This window comes from Diceros bicornis, chromosome 10, assembly GCF_020826845.1.
Source record: "Diceros bicornis minor isolate mBicDic1 chromosome 10, mDicBic1.mat.cur, whole genome shotgun sequence".
Classification (NCBI taxonomy): domain Eukaryota; kingdom Metazoa; phylum Chordata; class Mammalia; order Perissodactyla; family Rhinocerotidae; genus Diceros; species Diceros bicornis.
In genome coordinates, this window is record NC_080749.1 from 18,011,138 (window position 1) to 18,027,538 (window position 16,401).

At 34.4% G+C, this 16,401-nt stretch overlaps 1 protein-coding gene across 1 annotated transcript in view; it reads right to left on the reverse strand.

The window, feature by feature from the left end:
• The window catches only part of ACTR3 (actin related protein 3), a 61,356-nt gene that overhangs the window by 11,457 nt on the left and 33,498 nt on the right, over positions 1–16,401 (reverse strand). Inside the window, exons 5-8 of the mRNA XM_058548844.1 lie at positions 15,404–15,499; positions 13,904–14,011; positions 6,622–6,765; positions 4,664–4,837 (exon numbers count right to left, since the gene is read on the reverse strand). Coding sequence (XP_058404827.1) covers positions 4,664–4,837; positions 6,622–6,765; positions 13,904–14,011; positions 15,404–15,499 — 522 coding nt within the window. The remainder of the gene's footprint in view (positions 1–4,663; positions 4,838–6,621; positions 6,766–13,903; positions 14,012–15,403; positions 15,500–16,401) is intronic.

Consider the following 16,401-nt stretch of genomic DNA (forward strand, 5'->3'; position numbering starts at 1 on the left):
ACGCACTCTGCTGCTGGCAGCCCGGGTTCGGATCCTGGGCACCACCAACGCACGCTTGTCCGGCCATGCTGAGGTGGCGGTACACATACAACAACTAGGAGGATGTGCAACTATGACATACAACTATCTACTAGGGCTTTGGGGAGAAAAAGGAGGAGGATTGGCAATAGATGTTAGCTCAGGGCCAGTCTTCCTCAGCAAAAAGAAGAAGATTGGCATGGATGTTAGCTCAGAGCTGATCTTCCTCGCGCGCGCACACACACACAACATATATATACGTATATATCAGGACCAAATTTTGACCTAACTGAAATTATAATGTAACTATTGGGAAAAAAGGAATTGAAAAGGTACTATTTTGGGTGGGAACAGAAGGAGAGAAAAGGCCATCTTCTTCTTCCATAGCTGGAAGTTGATAGAAAATGCCTTTTAAAACTGAAAAAATTTGAAGTTGCAATATAACCAAAGCAATTTACAGCTATGGAGACAATCACCAAAAGAATCAACTAAAAAAGTTTGAAGTGCTTACCTCTAGAAATAAAAAATAGGGAGAGAAGCATGCAGAGCACTCCTGGTTTTTGTTAGAATTTAAATAACTAGGACTTTTAAACAATGTGCATATACATAACTGATTTCAAAAAAATAACTTAAAAAGAAAACATATTTCTCATAGAAGAAATAACTTACAAGGAAAATAAAGCTATGGAGAGTAAAAGATGTTTCAAAGTTTTAAAAAATTTAATGAAAAAAACTTGGTATATGAAACAATCAAGATTACTTAATGGAAAAAAAAATATATGAAACAGCAGCAAGATAACAACCAGACAACTATTCTTTTCCTAAGCAATATTACACAACCAAACACATTTTATTTACATATCTAATGTTTCAGGGTTTTTAAGACAGTCAAGACATTAGGTAAGGACATCTCTAAAGAATATTCCACTCAAATGCTTCCTCCTTTGAAATCCAACATATCTCCTATCTTCCATGCTATTATCTATCTTGTGGTAATGATCCTCTTCATCTAGGATTTGGGTTCAGGATCTCCTACAATATTCTAAATCTTGTCCTCAACTTGGGGTTTTAATATCTCTTTCTAACATCTCAACTTCAAAACAATTGATGGTTCCTTAACTCAAGTGACCTTTAATCCATTTCTACTTAAGCCACTCACATATATATGGCCCCATGAGAAAATTTACCCTGACTTCCAGTTACATGAGGTTGGTTATCTCTCTCTCCATCCTCTTGAATACCCACTAAAATGACAGAAGGAAAGTAAAAGGAAAGGTAAATGCCAAAGGACAAAAAGAGGAGGCAAGGAAATAATGAATAAAATATTTCAACCCTGTTTAGAGGACAAAAAAGGAATGTTACATCTTAAGTACTTCCAGAGGGGTATACTGGTAAGAAATGAATTCACCCTGTAGAATCTTCAAAACTCCAAGAAACTGAAGATAAAAGAAACCACACAAAGAAAGGTAAAACAAGACTTAAAAGAATTGTTAAAATTCTCTACATGGAACAGTGAGACTCCCAGGTTCCCTTCTAGACCTTGTACAACCAGGCAATTAATTACAACTCCCATGAATAAATGGAAGAATGAATAAATGAACAAACAAAATGACACAAATGAAGAAACAAAACAAAAATATAGCAAAAACCTAAATTTTTAGAGAAAAAATAATCATATATTACTGCATCAGAAGTGAACAACATTCATAGATATAATACTATAAATACTATAATACTATTGATTAAGCAAATACATATAATATTAACATACGAACAGGCTGAGGGAAAAGAGGGTCTAGAAAAAAATCAACTAATCTAAAAAGGAGGTTAGTAGATAAACTATTTATATTGATATATCAAAAAGCAGAAGTACAAGCACAGTATTTGGAAATCTGGAGGTCATCATCAAGAGTAATGGCTAAGTAAGAGCTAGCGGTTGCTCTCCCGAACACAAAAGGCATGAGGGAGTGGGAGCAGGAGGTGAGGAGCTGCCATTTTTGTTTTAAGCCTGTCAGTGTTATCTGCCTTTTAAAATTATGTGCATATATCCTTTTAAACTTTTATTTAAAAAATTGCAAAGAAAATTTGCCATCTACAATCTTAAAAACTCCCATACACTTACCTGACCACAATGCCTTATCCTTCTGGTGCATATTCCCAATTTCCAACTATATGCCAATTCATCATGATCGCCAATCCCTGCCTGCATCCCTCACTATCTCTAAGTAACTCAGCCTTCTGGATTCCCTCTCTTCTCTATGTTGTGACACTTTAACCTCTGCCTTGTCAAAATCCTTTGCTCCTTTCCCACAACTGCCTGGGGGAAAAATACTATTGCATGACTAAAAGTTTTGGGTATCTAACTTCAGTGGTGCTCCACTACCATTAATATGCATTCCCTAGTCACCCACTCAATTCCCCTCACTAATGATTATAAAAGTCACTATTGTCTCCCAGCCCTCAACCTTATGTCCAATCCCTTCCCCCAACACAACAGCTTGATTCTACTTCATGAAAAAAAATAAAACTATGAACTATGATGGTGAACTTCCTCAACTACCTGCCTGTTCTGCTGCCCTTCCCAGCTTGTTCCCACATTTTCCTGTACCCAGACTTAACTCTTCACCTCTGTCACTGGAATAACCTCTCCTAAAAATAAAACTAACTTCAGCCTTATTCTTGCAACTGACTTCTTACCAGTCTCCAGTAGCCACTATGTTTTTCTTTCAGAGCCACCTCACAGGATGCCCACACTGTCGATTCCCAAATCTTCACCTCTCACTAATTCAACAGGCTGCCTCTATTAACACCATTCCATTGAAATTGCTTCCCTAGGACCACCAATAATCTGCATGCTACAAACCCATGAGTATCTCTCAAGTTTCCTCCATTACCTCACTGTAGCAACTAACACTATTTAACCTTCCTCCTTGAAACATTCACTTTTCTCAATGTTAGGACCACAGCCCCTTCCTTGGCTTGGCTTCCCCCTTTCCGTATTCTGTATTCTTTGCAGGTTCCTCCTACTCCACCTGTGCATAAAGTGCAGTGTTCACTGGGGCTCCATTCTTCCCCTTCTTCTCACTCCACCTCCTTTCCCTAGCCAACCTCTTCCTTTGCCCCATATATGGTAATGACTTCACATCTGTCCTCACTCGAGGACACAAACCTCAGTTCAAAACCTTTAGAACCCAAATGTTCATTTTTGAACCTTTTTAAGATGCATAATAAACTCATCTCCTGTGTCTACCTCATCTATTCTTCCCCTTTAGTATTCTTAATTTCAGTGGATGGCACATCTAGCTACTCAAGTTACAAACCTAGAAATCATCACAGATTCTTCATATTCTTACTCCCCTCACATTTAAGCAATCAGGATTAAGTCATGTTGATTGTAGTCTTTCTCTCACTTCCTTTCTCATTCTCATTGACCTACTGACATTATTTATCTTTCCCCTGGAAAACTGCAATAAACTCACCTGTTTCCAACACAATTCACATCTCTGTTTCAACCTATCTGACCCAGTGCAACCAGAGTGACCTTTCTAATACCATACATAAATCTCTATCATTTCCATGCTGAACATTTCTGCACTACAGAATCCAGTATATTAGTCCCTCATGATCTGGTCCATGAACACTTGCTGGAGACCATCTAACTACCACTCTCTTTCTTTATACTTTTATTATCTAGCTCTCTCACATCCCAGACCTCTATCTAGCTTATCTCCTCTGTCAGAAATATATCCCCTTAACATACCAGCCTAACGAATACCCATTCATCCTTTAAGTCTCCGTTCTACTGTTATCTCTTCTAAGAAGTTTCCCTGGTTCTCCCAAGCAGGCTTAGATGCTCTTTGTTCTTATAGCCTCACCAGGTACATGCATTCATTAAAGCAACTCTACCTGTTTACATATTCATCTCTCTTATTATTTGAGCTCGGTAAGATCAAATTAAAATAATTTTTCATCTTGAATACTTAAGGCTTAAACTGAGACCATGAAAACCGTATTCACTTACTATTTGCCGAGTAAAAAAAACAATATTAAAAAATAACTGCTCTTCATGCTAAATAAACAGAGTAGGCATTCAATGTTACTAAGTCTATTAATAAAGTTAAATTTCTTATACTAAGTTACTAGAAGAATCTTTCATTATTAAAACCACATATTTCATTAATTTAATACAGCCTATATGTTGTTAACATTTCATGGAGACAGAAGGCTATTTTGCTAATAGTTAAATATTTTATTATGATAGTCAAGTGAAGGTTCTTTGTCAAAGTCCATTGAAGGTTCTTTGTAAAATCATCATTTTACAAAAGGTGGGGGGAGGACAACTTTCTAGAACCTTTTCCAAAATATTTTACTTAAATGACCATAAATGTTAAAGCTCCTCCCTTTCCATGATACTACATAAGCCACAAATATTAAAGAGGCAGAAGTTTCATTTTCTAAATGCATGAGAAATAGTAACTGTTTAGCCTGTTTTAACAAAGGCATTCTTTTCTTGAAAAATATGAGTCACTACAGTATTTTAGTATACCAAAGAAAGTTCCTGAGATTAATTCTCTCTGAATTTCTTATAGTTGATTGTTATTTTCTGCTCAATATTTCAAAATAATTCCATCTAAAAACCACTTACCTCTGGATGAAAAAAGATTTCAGGTCCCAAGAATCTCTCATAACCAACATCAATGGAAAATTCTTTCTTTGAGATAGCATTGATGCCAGTATACTGTTTAATCCACTTTGTTCCATCTGTGTCATACTTGTTAAATTCTTTTACTAAATCGGGGCAGACATAACTATAGCGCTCCTAGAAAAACAAAGAAACGAGTCATTTTTCCCTCCTGTTTTAGGAAAAGTAAAAAAGGATGGCTTATTTACAGTAAACCAGAATCAAACGAAAAAATATCTTCAGAAAATAAAATTAGGAAATTCAGCTGAAGACAATTTTATGTTAGGATATTATCACATGTGCAGTATAAATAAGCAGCCCATCTCCTACACATAACTTCTTACTTCACATACGACTAGAATAAGATTTGATAGAGTTGATTTCTATTATTTTCATATTATTTCATGAAAACATTCATTAATATCATCCAACATTTTATACTATTTCAGCAATTAATTAAGCTTGGATTCTAGAGAGGAGAAAGCATAAAATACACAGAACTGGAGAATAAATAGTTGATACAACCACAAAAAATATTATAGATTAATAATTAATAAAATATTAAGATTAATACCTATCTGGAACAAAAGTGATTACGGTCTAAGTAAATGAGCGAAAGAAAAAAAGTTGAAAACATAAAATATTCATTTTCACTATATCACCTGCAAGACTGAACTGTTGCATATTTGGTTATATGCCCTAAGTAAAAGCTTCCATCAAAAATGCAATTTAAAACTGTTATGAGTTATAATATTCTATTTGCAATTTATGGATTCCTGACTGGCAGTTTCATATTGCTTTTTATAGAAAAACATATATTTCACATATTTTTATACATCAAGGATTCTATCCAAGAGAGATGCAAATATTATTACTGATAATCAAAAGACATAAAGTGAAAGAATATTGGAAAACAAAGGACAATTTAATTATATTAGGTCTTCTTTCTCCAAACTTTGGAAGAAGGAACTGCATGGAAATGATGATCCTTAAAAGACATTCAGACTAAGTATCAATATTCTCAAGAACAGATTTAAATCTCTGGAGTTTTTGTTATTTTTTAAAACCCCACCGATTTCTCAAAGCTATTGAAACAATAGTGTTCATGGTAATTTTTTATGTGTAATTTTGATGCCACAAACTTGGGATGACTTTGGCAGCCACTTAATAATTCCTTTACTACCTAGGAAGTAGTAAATTCATTTCCATTCCTAACCTTTGACGAGTCAAGAAAACCCTATAATCATGCAAAGATAGGCAAATAAATGTTATTTTTGCCAGGGCAGTTTAGCTTTTACTTATTCAAAACATATGTGAGAGACCCATTGAAATTTTTTAGGTATACTGGCAAACGATAAATTTAAAAAGCAATGCTAAGTATTTTGATAGTTTGCAGGAAGCACTGACATAATAAAGATTTATATAGCAGACAAATTATTAAAATACTTTACATAGCCTTCACATTTTTCTTCTATTTGCCCTATCAGTTGACCCAACCATCACCTCTATTCTAATAGCCAAATGAATCAATCATATCAAAAAAACTTTTGTAAGAGAAAACCGTTAGGATTAAAATAAAGAATTCAGTGAAGAAATTGAGATGTGAGGACTCTGAAGTGAACTAATTATTTTTACTAAAGGGAATAATCACAAAAATATATGTTCAAGTCAATTGGTATAAATGTTCTTACATGTTAGTTCTCTCAAACGTGAAACGTGGAGAGAACAGGCAAAGGGTTGATAATCTCCAATAATTTCTACAAGTAATACAGAGAAAACACAAATATAATTAAGAGTAGTGATTTGTAACTGGCTACCAAGTTTTTTTTTAAGTACTGTTCTTCACTTAAGAATTTTTCATGTTAATATTATAAATTTGATTTTAATTTCTAACTGAACTACATTCTTATGGTTACTTTTACCTTTACTGCCTTAGCAGTTTCCAAGGATTGCTCTGGAGGTATTCCTACTTCTCGGTCTCTCAGCAACTGCTGAATAAAATATGTTATATCTCGTCCTGCAATTGGGATGTGCTTAATACAGCTACCAATCACATACCCTTCAGCCTAAATGAAAAAAAAAAGTGTCAAATTTACTTTCAATGTTTTAAAAATTAATACAACCTAAATAATTAACCATTAAAGACCAATTTCTCAGGTTAATGTATTTGTATTCTCTAGCACTGCTTTTTCCCAGGAGAATTCTTCTAGTCTTTATCCTTCAACTGTATTGCTCGCAGTTTACTTATCATAGAATTCATAACACTGTACAGATATTATGAACAAGAATGACCACAAACACAGATTTATTCTCCCACCGTTAAGAGTATATAACCAAAACTGAAATGACTCAATAACATAGAAATAATAAATTTCAGAAATCTTAAATGTTTTAGATGGCAGACTTAAGATATTATTTTTAAATATTTTATAATTTCAGTAAAAAATCTGATTGCATTGTAGGAAATTTGATCATTAATGCACAAACTGGCTATAATTTTACTTAATAAAGTAGGTACCAATTTCACAAGCCTGAGGCATTCCATGCATCATCATAATTAAATTCTGCAGAAAGAACTCAGAAATTTACTGATATGAGTAAAATAACGTAGCACAATTAAATTTCATTAACAAAGAATATTAGGGATGTCCTCATCTGGTCACGAGAGAATATTAAGAATTGGATTTATCCTCTCACCTTAAAAAGAGAACAGGACAAATTATATGAAATAAAGGTTTTCAGACATAGACAACAGGCTGAGTAGGGCAGTGATCCCTAAGGGAAGGGAACACAAATAAGGTGAGTGCTATGAACATCCCATCTCTCTGCCAGGCAGCAATACTGGGAGGGAGAACCCAAACAGAGTCTGGTGGTCTCACTAAGTTGCAGATATAGAATTCAGATTTCAGGGAGGTCAACGTGGCTACAGTTTGCAAGTAAGACTACTAAAGTGGAAGGAGCTGCACAGACAGAGAGCTCTGGAGATCTGAAGAGAGTAACACCTTAGCTGACTAGGAATCATCACATTCATGTGAGGAAAACACAAGGCCAGAGAAAGAACCTCTGGGAAGGAGTGGGCAGAACACTCTCCAAAGCTCATAGATAACTGGGAATAGTTTATGTTCCCACTAGCCAGAGTTGCAAGACCTCAAACACACGGCATCAAGTCCATAGAAGAGTACTGCCTCAACAGTGGGGATAAAGCAGGTCTAGGCAAAAGGTTGTTCTAGACTTGCTTAACAACGTTTAAAAGGAGCCCTTGAAAGGATCAAACTGATTCCTAGTAAATTAACTGTGTCCCAGAAAAAAAACTTAAAATATTTAAAGGAGTCCAAAATTCCAGGACATAACAATGTGAATATATAGTATCCAGTCAAAAATTATAAGCATGCAAGGAAGCAGGAAAATACAACACCTGCCCAGGAGAAAAACTGATCAATAGGGAAAGAAACAGATATGCCAAAGATGACAGAATTAGCAGACAAGGACATTACAACAGCTACTGTATATTCCATATGATCAAGAAGATCAACGGAAATAAGAGGGAGAGAAATGGAAGATACAAAAAGGCCCAAATAGAATTTCTAAGAATAAAAATAAAATATCTGAAATAAAAAATACATTAAATGTGGTTACAGTAGATCAGACAGTAAAGAAAAAATAGTGAACTTAAAAGCACAGAAATAACAACTAACTAAAATGACAGAGAGAAAAGATTAGAAAAAAATGAACAGAGCATCAGTGAACTGTGAGACAACTTCAAGTGGCCTAATATACATGTAACTGGAAACCAAAGATAAGGAGGGAAAGGAGAGATAGAAAACATATGTGAAGAAATAATGGACAAAATCTTTTCAGATATGATGACAAGTACAAATCCACAGATATAATAAACGCACAAGCCCCAAGGAGAAGAAATGAAGAAAACCACATTTAGATACATCACAATCAAATTGCTGAAAACTAACGAACCAGGAATATACAGAGAAAATCTTGAAGGCAGCTGGACACGTAAGAAACATTACATTCAAAGGAACAAACACAGGAATGACAGCAGACTTATTTTCAGAAACAATGTAAGCCAGAAAACGGTAGAGGCAACATCTTTAAAATACTTTAAGAAACTGTCAACTTAAAATTCTATACTAAGCAAAAATATCTTTCAAAAACGAAGGCAAAATAAAGCCTTTTTCAAGAGACTACATAAGGTGAAAGAATTCATAGCCAGTAGACCAGCACTATAAGAAATGTTAAAAGCTATCATTCAGGCAGAAAGAAAATGATGCCAGATGGAAATCTGGACCTACATAAAGAAATAAAGAGCATGGAAATGTTAAGTGAGTAAATATAAAAGAACTTTATCTCACAACAAAAAGAATAAAATATCTAAGAAAAAATTTAACCAAGGAGATGAAAGACCTATACAATGAAAATTGTAAGACATTATTGAAAGTAATCAACAATAACATAAAGAAATAGAAAGATATCCCACGCACATGGATTGGAAGAATAAACATAGTTAAAATGTCCATACTACCTAAAGCAATCTACAGATTCAATGCAATCCCAATCAGAATCCCAATGACATTCTTCATGGAAATAAAACAAAGAATCCTAAAATTCATATGGGGCAACAAAAGAACCCGAATAGCTAAAGCCATCCTGAGAAAAAAGAACAAAGCTGGAGGCATCACAATCCCTGACTTCAAAATATACTACAAAGCTATAATAATCAAAATAGCACGGTACTGGTACAAAAACAGACATACAGATCAATGGAGCAGAATTAAAAATCCAGAAATAAAACCACACATCTTCGACAAAGGAGCTAAGAACATAGAATGGAGAAAGGAAAGTCTCTTCGATAAACGGTGCTGGGAAAACTGGACAGCCACATGCAAAAGAATGAAAGTAGACCATTATCTTTCACCATATACAAAAATTAACTCAAACGCATTCAAGACTTGAAGGTAAGACCTGAAATTATAAAACTCCTAGAAGAAAATATAGGCAGAACACTCTTTGCCATCGGTCTTAGAGGGATCTTTTCGAATTCCACGTCTACTTGGGCAAGGGAAACAAAAGGAAAAATAAACAAGTGGGACTTCATCAGACTAAAGAGCTTCTGCAAAGCAAAGGAAACCAGGATCAAAATGAAAAGACAACCCACCAGCTGGGAGAAGATATTTGAAAATCATATATCCAACAAGGCATTAATTTCCATAATATACAAAGAACTCACACAACTGAACAACAAAAAAACAAATAACCTGAACAAAAAATGGGCAGAGGATATGAAACAGACATTTTTCCAAGGAAGATACACAGATGGCTAACAGGCATATGAAAAGATGTTCAACATCACCAATCATCAGGGAAATGCAAACCAAAACTACACTAAGATATCACCTTACAGCCGTGAGAATGGCTATATTCACTAAACAAAAAATAACAAATGTTGGAAAGGATGTGGAGAAAAGGGAACCTTCATTCACTGCTGGTGGGAATGCAAAATGGTGCAGCCTCTATGGAAAACAGTATGGAGATTCCTCAAAAAATTAAAAATAGAAATACCTTATGATCCAGCTATCCCACATCTGGGTATTTATCCAAAGAACTTGAAATCAACAATCCAAAGAGGTTTATGCACCCCTATGTTCATTGCAGCGTTATTCACTATAGCGAAGAAGTGGAAGCAACCCAAGTGTCCATCGACAGATGACTAGATAAAGAAGATGCGGTATATATATAGAATGGAATACTACTCAGCCATAAGAAAAAGACAAAATCGTCTCATTGGCAACAACATGGATGGACCTGGAGGGTATTATGTTAAATGAAATAAGCCAGACAGAAAAAGACAATTCACTCATATGTGGAAGATAAACTAACACACAGACAGAGAGAACAGTTTGGTGGTTACCAGGGGAAAGGGAGTTGGGGGGTGGGCACAAGGGGTGAAGGGGCACATTTATGTGGTGACTGACAAATAATAATGTACAACTGCAATCTCACAACGTTATAAACTATTATGACATCAATAAAAAAAAAAAGACCTTTATCTCTTTTTCAAAATCTCTTTTAAAGATGACTATATATTATGGGTTGACTTGTGTCGGTCCCCTCCCAAAATTCCTATGTTGAAGTCCTAACCCCCAATAACTCAGAATGTGACTGTATTTGCAGATAAGGTCTTTAAACAGGTAGTTAAGTTAAAATGAGGTGATCAGAGTGGGCCCTTATCTGACATGACTAATGTAAAAAAGGAGATTGGGGGGCTGGCCCAGTGGCGTACTGGTAAGTTCACACACTCCACTTCAGCAGCCCGGGGTTCGCAGGTTTGGATCCTAGGCACACTCATCAAGTCATGCTGTGGTGGCATCCCACGTACAAAAAATAGAGGAAGACTGGCACAGATGTTAGCCCAGGGCCAATCTTCCTCACCACAAAAAAAAAAAAAAAAAGATTAGGTCACAGACACAGGGGGAAGACCATGTGAAGATACAGGGAGAATAAGGCCATTTGCGAGCCAAAGAAAGAGGCCTCAGAAGAAACCAACCCTGCCAACACCTAGATCTCAGATTAACCTCCATATCTGTGAAAAAATTAACTTTCTATTGTTTATGCCACTTAGTCTGTGGTACTTTGTCACGGCTGCCCTAGCAAAACTAATATACTACTTACAACAAAACAAATTAGTAATGTACTATTGAGTTTATAACATACAGAAGTAAAATGAGCGACAACGACAGTACAGATTAGAAGGGAAGCATACTGTTGTACAGTCCTTATTTATGAAATAGTAAAATATTATTTATAATTAGATTGTGATAAGTTAAAGATGTTTACTATAAACCCTAAAACCACCACCAAAACCAAGCAAATGATAATAACAAAGAAGTATAGCATAGCTAATAAATCAATAAAGAAGATAAAATGGAATTATAAAAGCTACCCCACTAATTCAAAGGAAAGCAGGAAAAAAGAACAGGAATACCCAATTCTTAATATCCTTACTAAAATTCATTCTTTTTTATGTTGATAACTTCTATTTGCAAATTATCTATTCTAATATTATCAAGATATTGATATTACTGCTTAGTTGTGTAGATGTTAAGAAAAGGATGAGGTGAGACAGAACCAGTTCAAATTCTAGCCCCACAACCTATTTGCATTTTATAATGAGTAAACTGAGGTCCTCAAAGGATAAAATAATCTCCATCATAGATTTTGAGGTTTAAATGAGAATTTTAAATGAAAATTTTAAGAATCTCTATATACCACTGAGAAAGGAAAATATGCTGACAACTAAACTATAAGAAGCCATCAAACGTTGGACACATCCTAGTTTCCAAGATATTAAATTATCCCCCAATGGCTAAATAAAATGTGGTATATTCATACAATGAAATATTGTTTGACAATAATAGGAAATGAAGTACAATACATCCTACATGGATGTATCTTGAAAATGTTAGGCTAAGTGAATGATGCCAGCCACAAAAGACTACATAGCATATGATTCCATTTATATGAAATATCCAGAACAGGCAAATCTATACAGACAGAAAGTAGATTAGTAGTTGCCATGGGCTAAGGTTATCAGAGGGAGAGTGACTGCTAATGGCTACAGGGTTTCTTTTTAGAATGATAAAAATGTTCTAAAATCAACTGTGGTGAGGGATGCACTCTGAATATACAAAAAAAAAAAAAAATCGCTGAATTGTACACTCTAAATGGGTGAATTGCATGGTGTGTGAATTATATCTCAAGAAAGTTGTTATTAAAAACAGGGCAGTTATTACTAAAACTATTATGATATCAGGAGGGTGGATTATGACATCTAATCCCAAAGTAGCCACTCTGAGGATGTAATCCTCAACAGAGGTTGCCTGATGCATTAAAAATAGGAATGAGGGGCTGGCCTGGTGGTGTAGCAGTTAAGTTAGCATGTTCTGCTTCCGTGGCCCGGGGTTCGCTGGTTCAGATCCTGGGCACAAACCTACTCACAGCTCATCAAGCCATGCTGAGGTAGCACATAGAAGAGCTACAACTCAAGCCATGCTGAGGTAGCACACAGAAGCGCTACAACTCTACAACTATGATATACAACAAGTACTGAGGCTTTGGGGAGAAAAAAGAGAAAGAGGAAGATTGGCAACAGATGTTAGCGCAGGGCCAATCTTCCTCAAAAAAAAAAAAAAAAGGAATGAGAATAATGAAGAAGTAAAAGTTCAAAGTAATTGCAATCCTTACACGATAATCAATATAATATAAAAAATATTTTAAAAGATAAATCTTTCTATATATATCCACCTAATAATGATTAGTATGAATTCAAGTAGTTATTTTGAATTAGGCACAATAAAAAACCTAATATGTCATTAAGAATTGGCCTTGGCAGAAAAACGCTCTGACAATAATACAGTTTGATGCATTTTTCTTAATATACGTTACTAAATACAAACCACAACATACAATTATAATTTGAGCTTTTTATTCAAAAAAATAATTCCCCAAAAGTCATTAATGGTCATGTGCTTAAGACTAACATTTAGGTAACCTAGGCACCAGTCTGAAATCTGTTAAATAAGGATAAGAGACACTATCAACAGGCTAACACATACTGACACATCCAAACTGGAAAACAGAATTCCATGTTTAAGAAAAGAAAGGCACAGGGCCGGCCCTGTGGCTTAGCGGTTAAGTGCGCACGCTCTGCTGCTGGCGGCCCAGTGCGGCACGGACACACTGCTTCTCCGGCCATGCTGAGGCCGCGTCCCACATACAGCAACTAGAAGAATGTGCAGCTATGGCATACAACTATCTACTGGGGCTTTGGGGGAAAAAAAAAAATAAAATTATAAAAAAAAAAAAAAGTAAAGAAAGGCATAATATATTCCCATTTCAGATACTGAAATTCATCATTTTTTAATTATGAATTAGAAACTATTTCTAATAATTTTTAAATTATTTTCTAATTGCAGCACAAACCTATAGCAAATGAAACATTTTGGAATATGTTTATAAAATTTTAATAATAATTTGAGCAAAATATACCTATAGCTAACCAAATGACCAAATTATAGCAAATTTTTAAAGTGTTATCTTTAAAACTTCTAAAAAGTGGTATTAATTCATAAAATTTAACTTTGCCAGATGTGTTATTTGATGTCCTGTTCAGTAATTTTAAAATATCCTTACCACAGGAATGACATGAGTGACACCGTCTCCACTGTCTATTACTGTACCAGTCAACGTTCGTTCTCCTACTTGTCTCGAGGTCCAGGATGCAGCTAAGGCAAGAACAGCCTTGAACAAAAAGAAATAAGATAGGCAAAAAACAAAAACAAAGATAAATAGTTAATAGAAAAGAAACTTTACTGGAGTGCTTCATTCAATTTTAAATTTAATATCTTCAGAAAGAAAATACATAAAATTAATTTATGTTATGCAACAAAATTGTTCACATTCTACATTTTATTAAGACAAACATATAGGCTTATATTTCCTTTTAGGGGGCTAGTTATAAATTTTCCATATTTTAGTGAGGGCCATTTGTCTCCTAAAGACAAAAAATGTAGAAGACAAACATGAAATAGTACAGTACTAAGACTGCCAAGACTTAAACTATGTTTCTATGGGCTAGCCTGTTACAAAGTAAGATGAAAGTAAGGTAGAGAAGTACACAACCACCAGAATTATTCAATACACAGATTGCTCTAAGCAAGTATCATTCTTATAAGATTAGCTCCAAATTTTCTAAGTGTGACATGCATTTAGGAATATGTAGCAAGTTATTTAACCACAGAAAAAGCCAATGCACACTTCCAAATACTATGATTTAATTAGGAAACAAAGATGAAATAACATTTCTCTCTGAAAAATCTTTTTTAAAAAAAAGTTTGAAAATTAAAAAAATTAACATAACTAGTTCTTTTTTAAAAAACTAAATTTCATACAATCCAAGCCTCAAACAATATGTATGATTAATAATTAAAAACAGAGCTAAACTGGCTTTATTTTACCTACTTACAATATAATAGCAGAAAGGGACCTAGAAAGATATTAGGCTATCCTTTTTAACACAGTATCACACCGTAATCATTGTAGGTTAACAGAACTACACCACAATAGTTTATATACTTATAAAGCATTTGTGATATGGCAGGTATCACATTTGCTATGGGGTTAAAAAAACAAGAAAGAGGTGAGTTCGGATCCAAGGGGTGGCAGAGAAGCTGTTCCAAACAGATATATATATACAAATTAAGTGCAATAAAGTATTACAAGGATTTATGATACATGGAATACAGAGAGGCACAAAGGAAAAGGTGGTCAAAAATACCTAGAGGTAAGTCAATCAAAACACACTATGAAAAATGGACACAATGAACGTTACTAGGATAAAAGAATATGTATATAGTAAGTTCCTGACATGGAGTAAATACTCAATAAATATTAGTTCCCTTATTTCTGTCTGTGAAAGGCCTTGAAATGTCCAAAGACCATTAACTTACTTCCTTTAACATTTCTCTTTCACTGACTAAATAGCTCCATTTCCTATAATATGATTTCTAATTATCAATTCAGGAGAGAACTATGATATGCTTTGAGGTTGCAAAAATATATATATTTTAGGAGTGAATTAAACTAGATTAAAATTTAAGAGTCAAGCTTACCTTAACTTATTAACTTGCTTACCTGCACAGCAATGTACAAGCCTGGAACATTGAAGGACTCAAACATTATTTCAGCAGTATATTCCCTGTTTTCTGGAGTATTCAGTGGAGGTTCAGTCTATTAAATTGAATAACATTGTAAATATACAATATCAGATTATTTTGATAACTTTATAGATAATTTTTAAGCAAGAAATAATTTATTTCAAACACTGTATTTAAAAGTCATTAAATTTAGAGGTACAAAGATAGACACAGAGACCAAAGAAAAACTACAGAACTCAAACAGATCTATACACATACGAAAACAATATGGTTATCACATAAAAAAAGAAAAATAAACTGAATTGCTATGTCATACCACTCATTAAGGAGTAAACATTTGAGAAAGGGAAGAAGGAGGGAGAAAGGGAGAAGACCCAGTCAAATCACCTTGTAAAATAAACCATGGTAATGACAGACCTCTAGGCAAATATACCAATGGTATTTACTAGTGGAAGAATCCTCATCTGTGTAATGCTTTTAGCAGGATATACCTGGTTTGTCTACAATTACAGTAAATAAGCCAAGATTCTACACATTTATGGCACAGCTTCCTGGAAAATGGTATAGACATTATATAATTGTTAAGAGTATAAAATGGAGAAGTTTACACAGTTCTCTTCAGTTTAAGTTATGTGACTATATTCATCACTTAGAAACCTATGGGTTAAGTCTGGTCCAGAGTACACCCTAGAAAGGATCTAGGGAACAGCACTCACAATCCTGGACTTCATGTTTCGACTAGGCCTCATGATTAAATTGTTTAAATTATTACAGTTTGAAACTGGGTAAGACCTCTGATTCTTATGAGTCTGATTTGACAATCCAATCCTTTGTGTTATCTCAAATATTTAAACACAAAAGGCAAAACTTTTAAATTTAAGAAATACAGAAGAATTATTTTTTTGACCTTGAGGTAAGGAATGATTCCTTAAATTTAAAGAGCAAAAATTACAAAGAGAAAGACTGATAAAACTT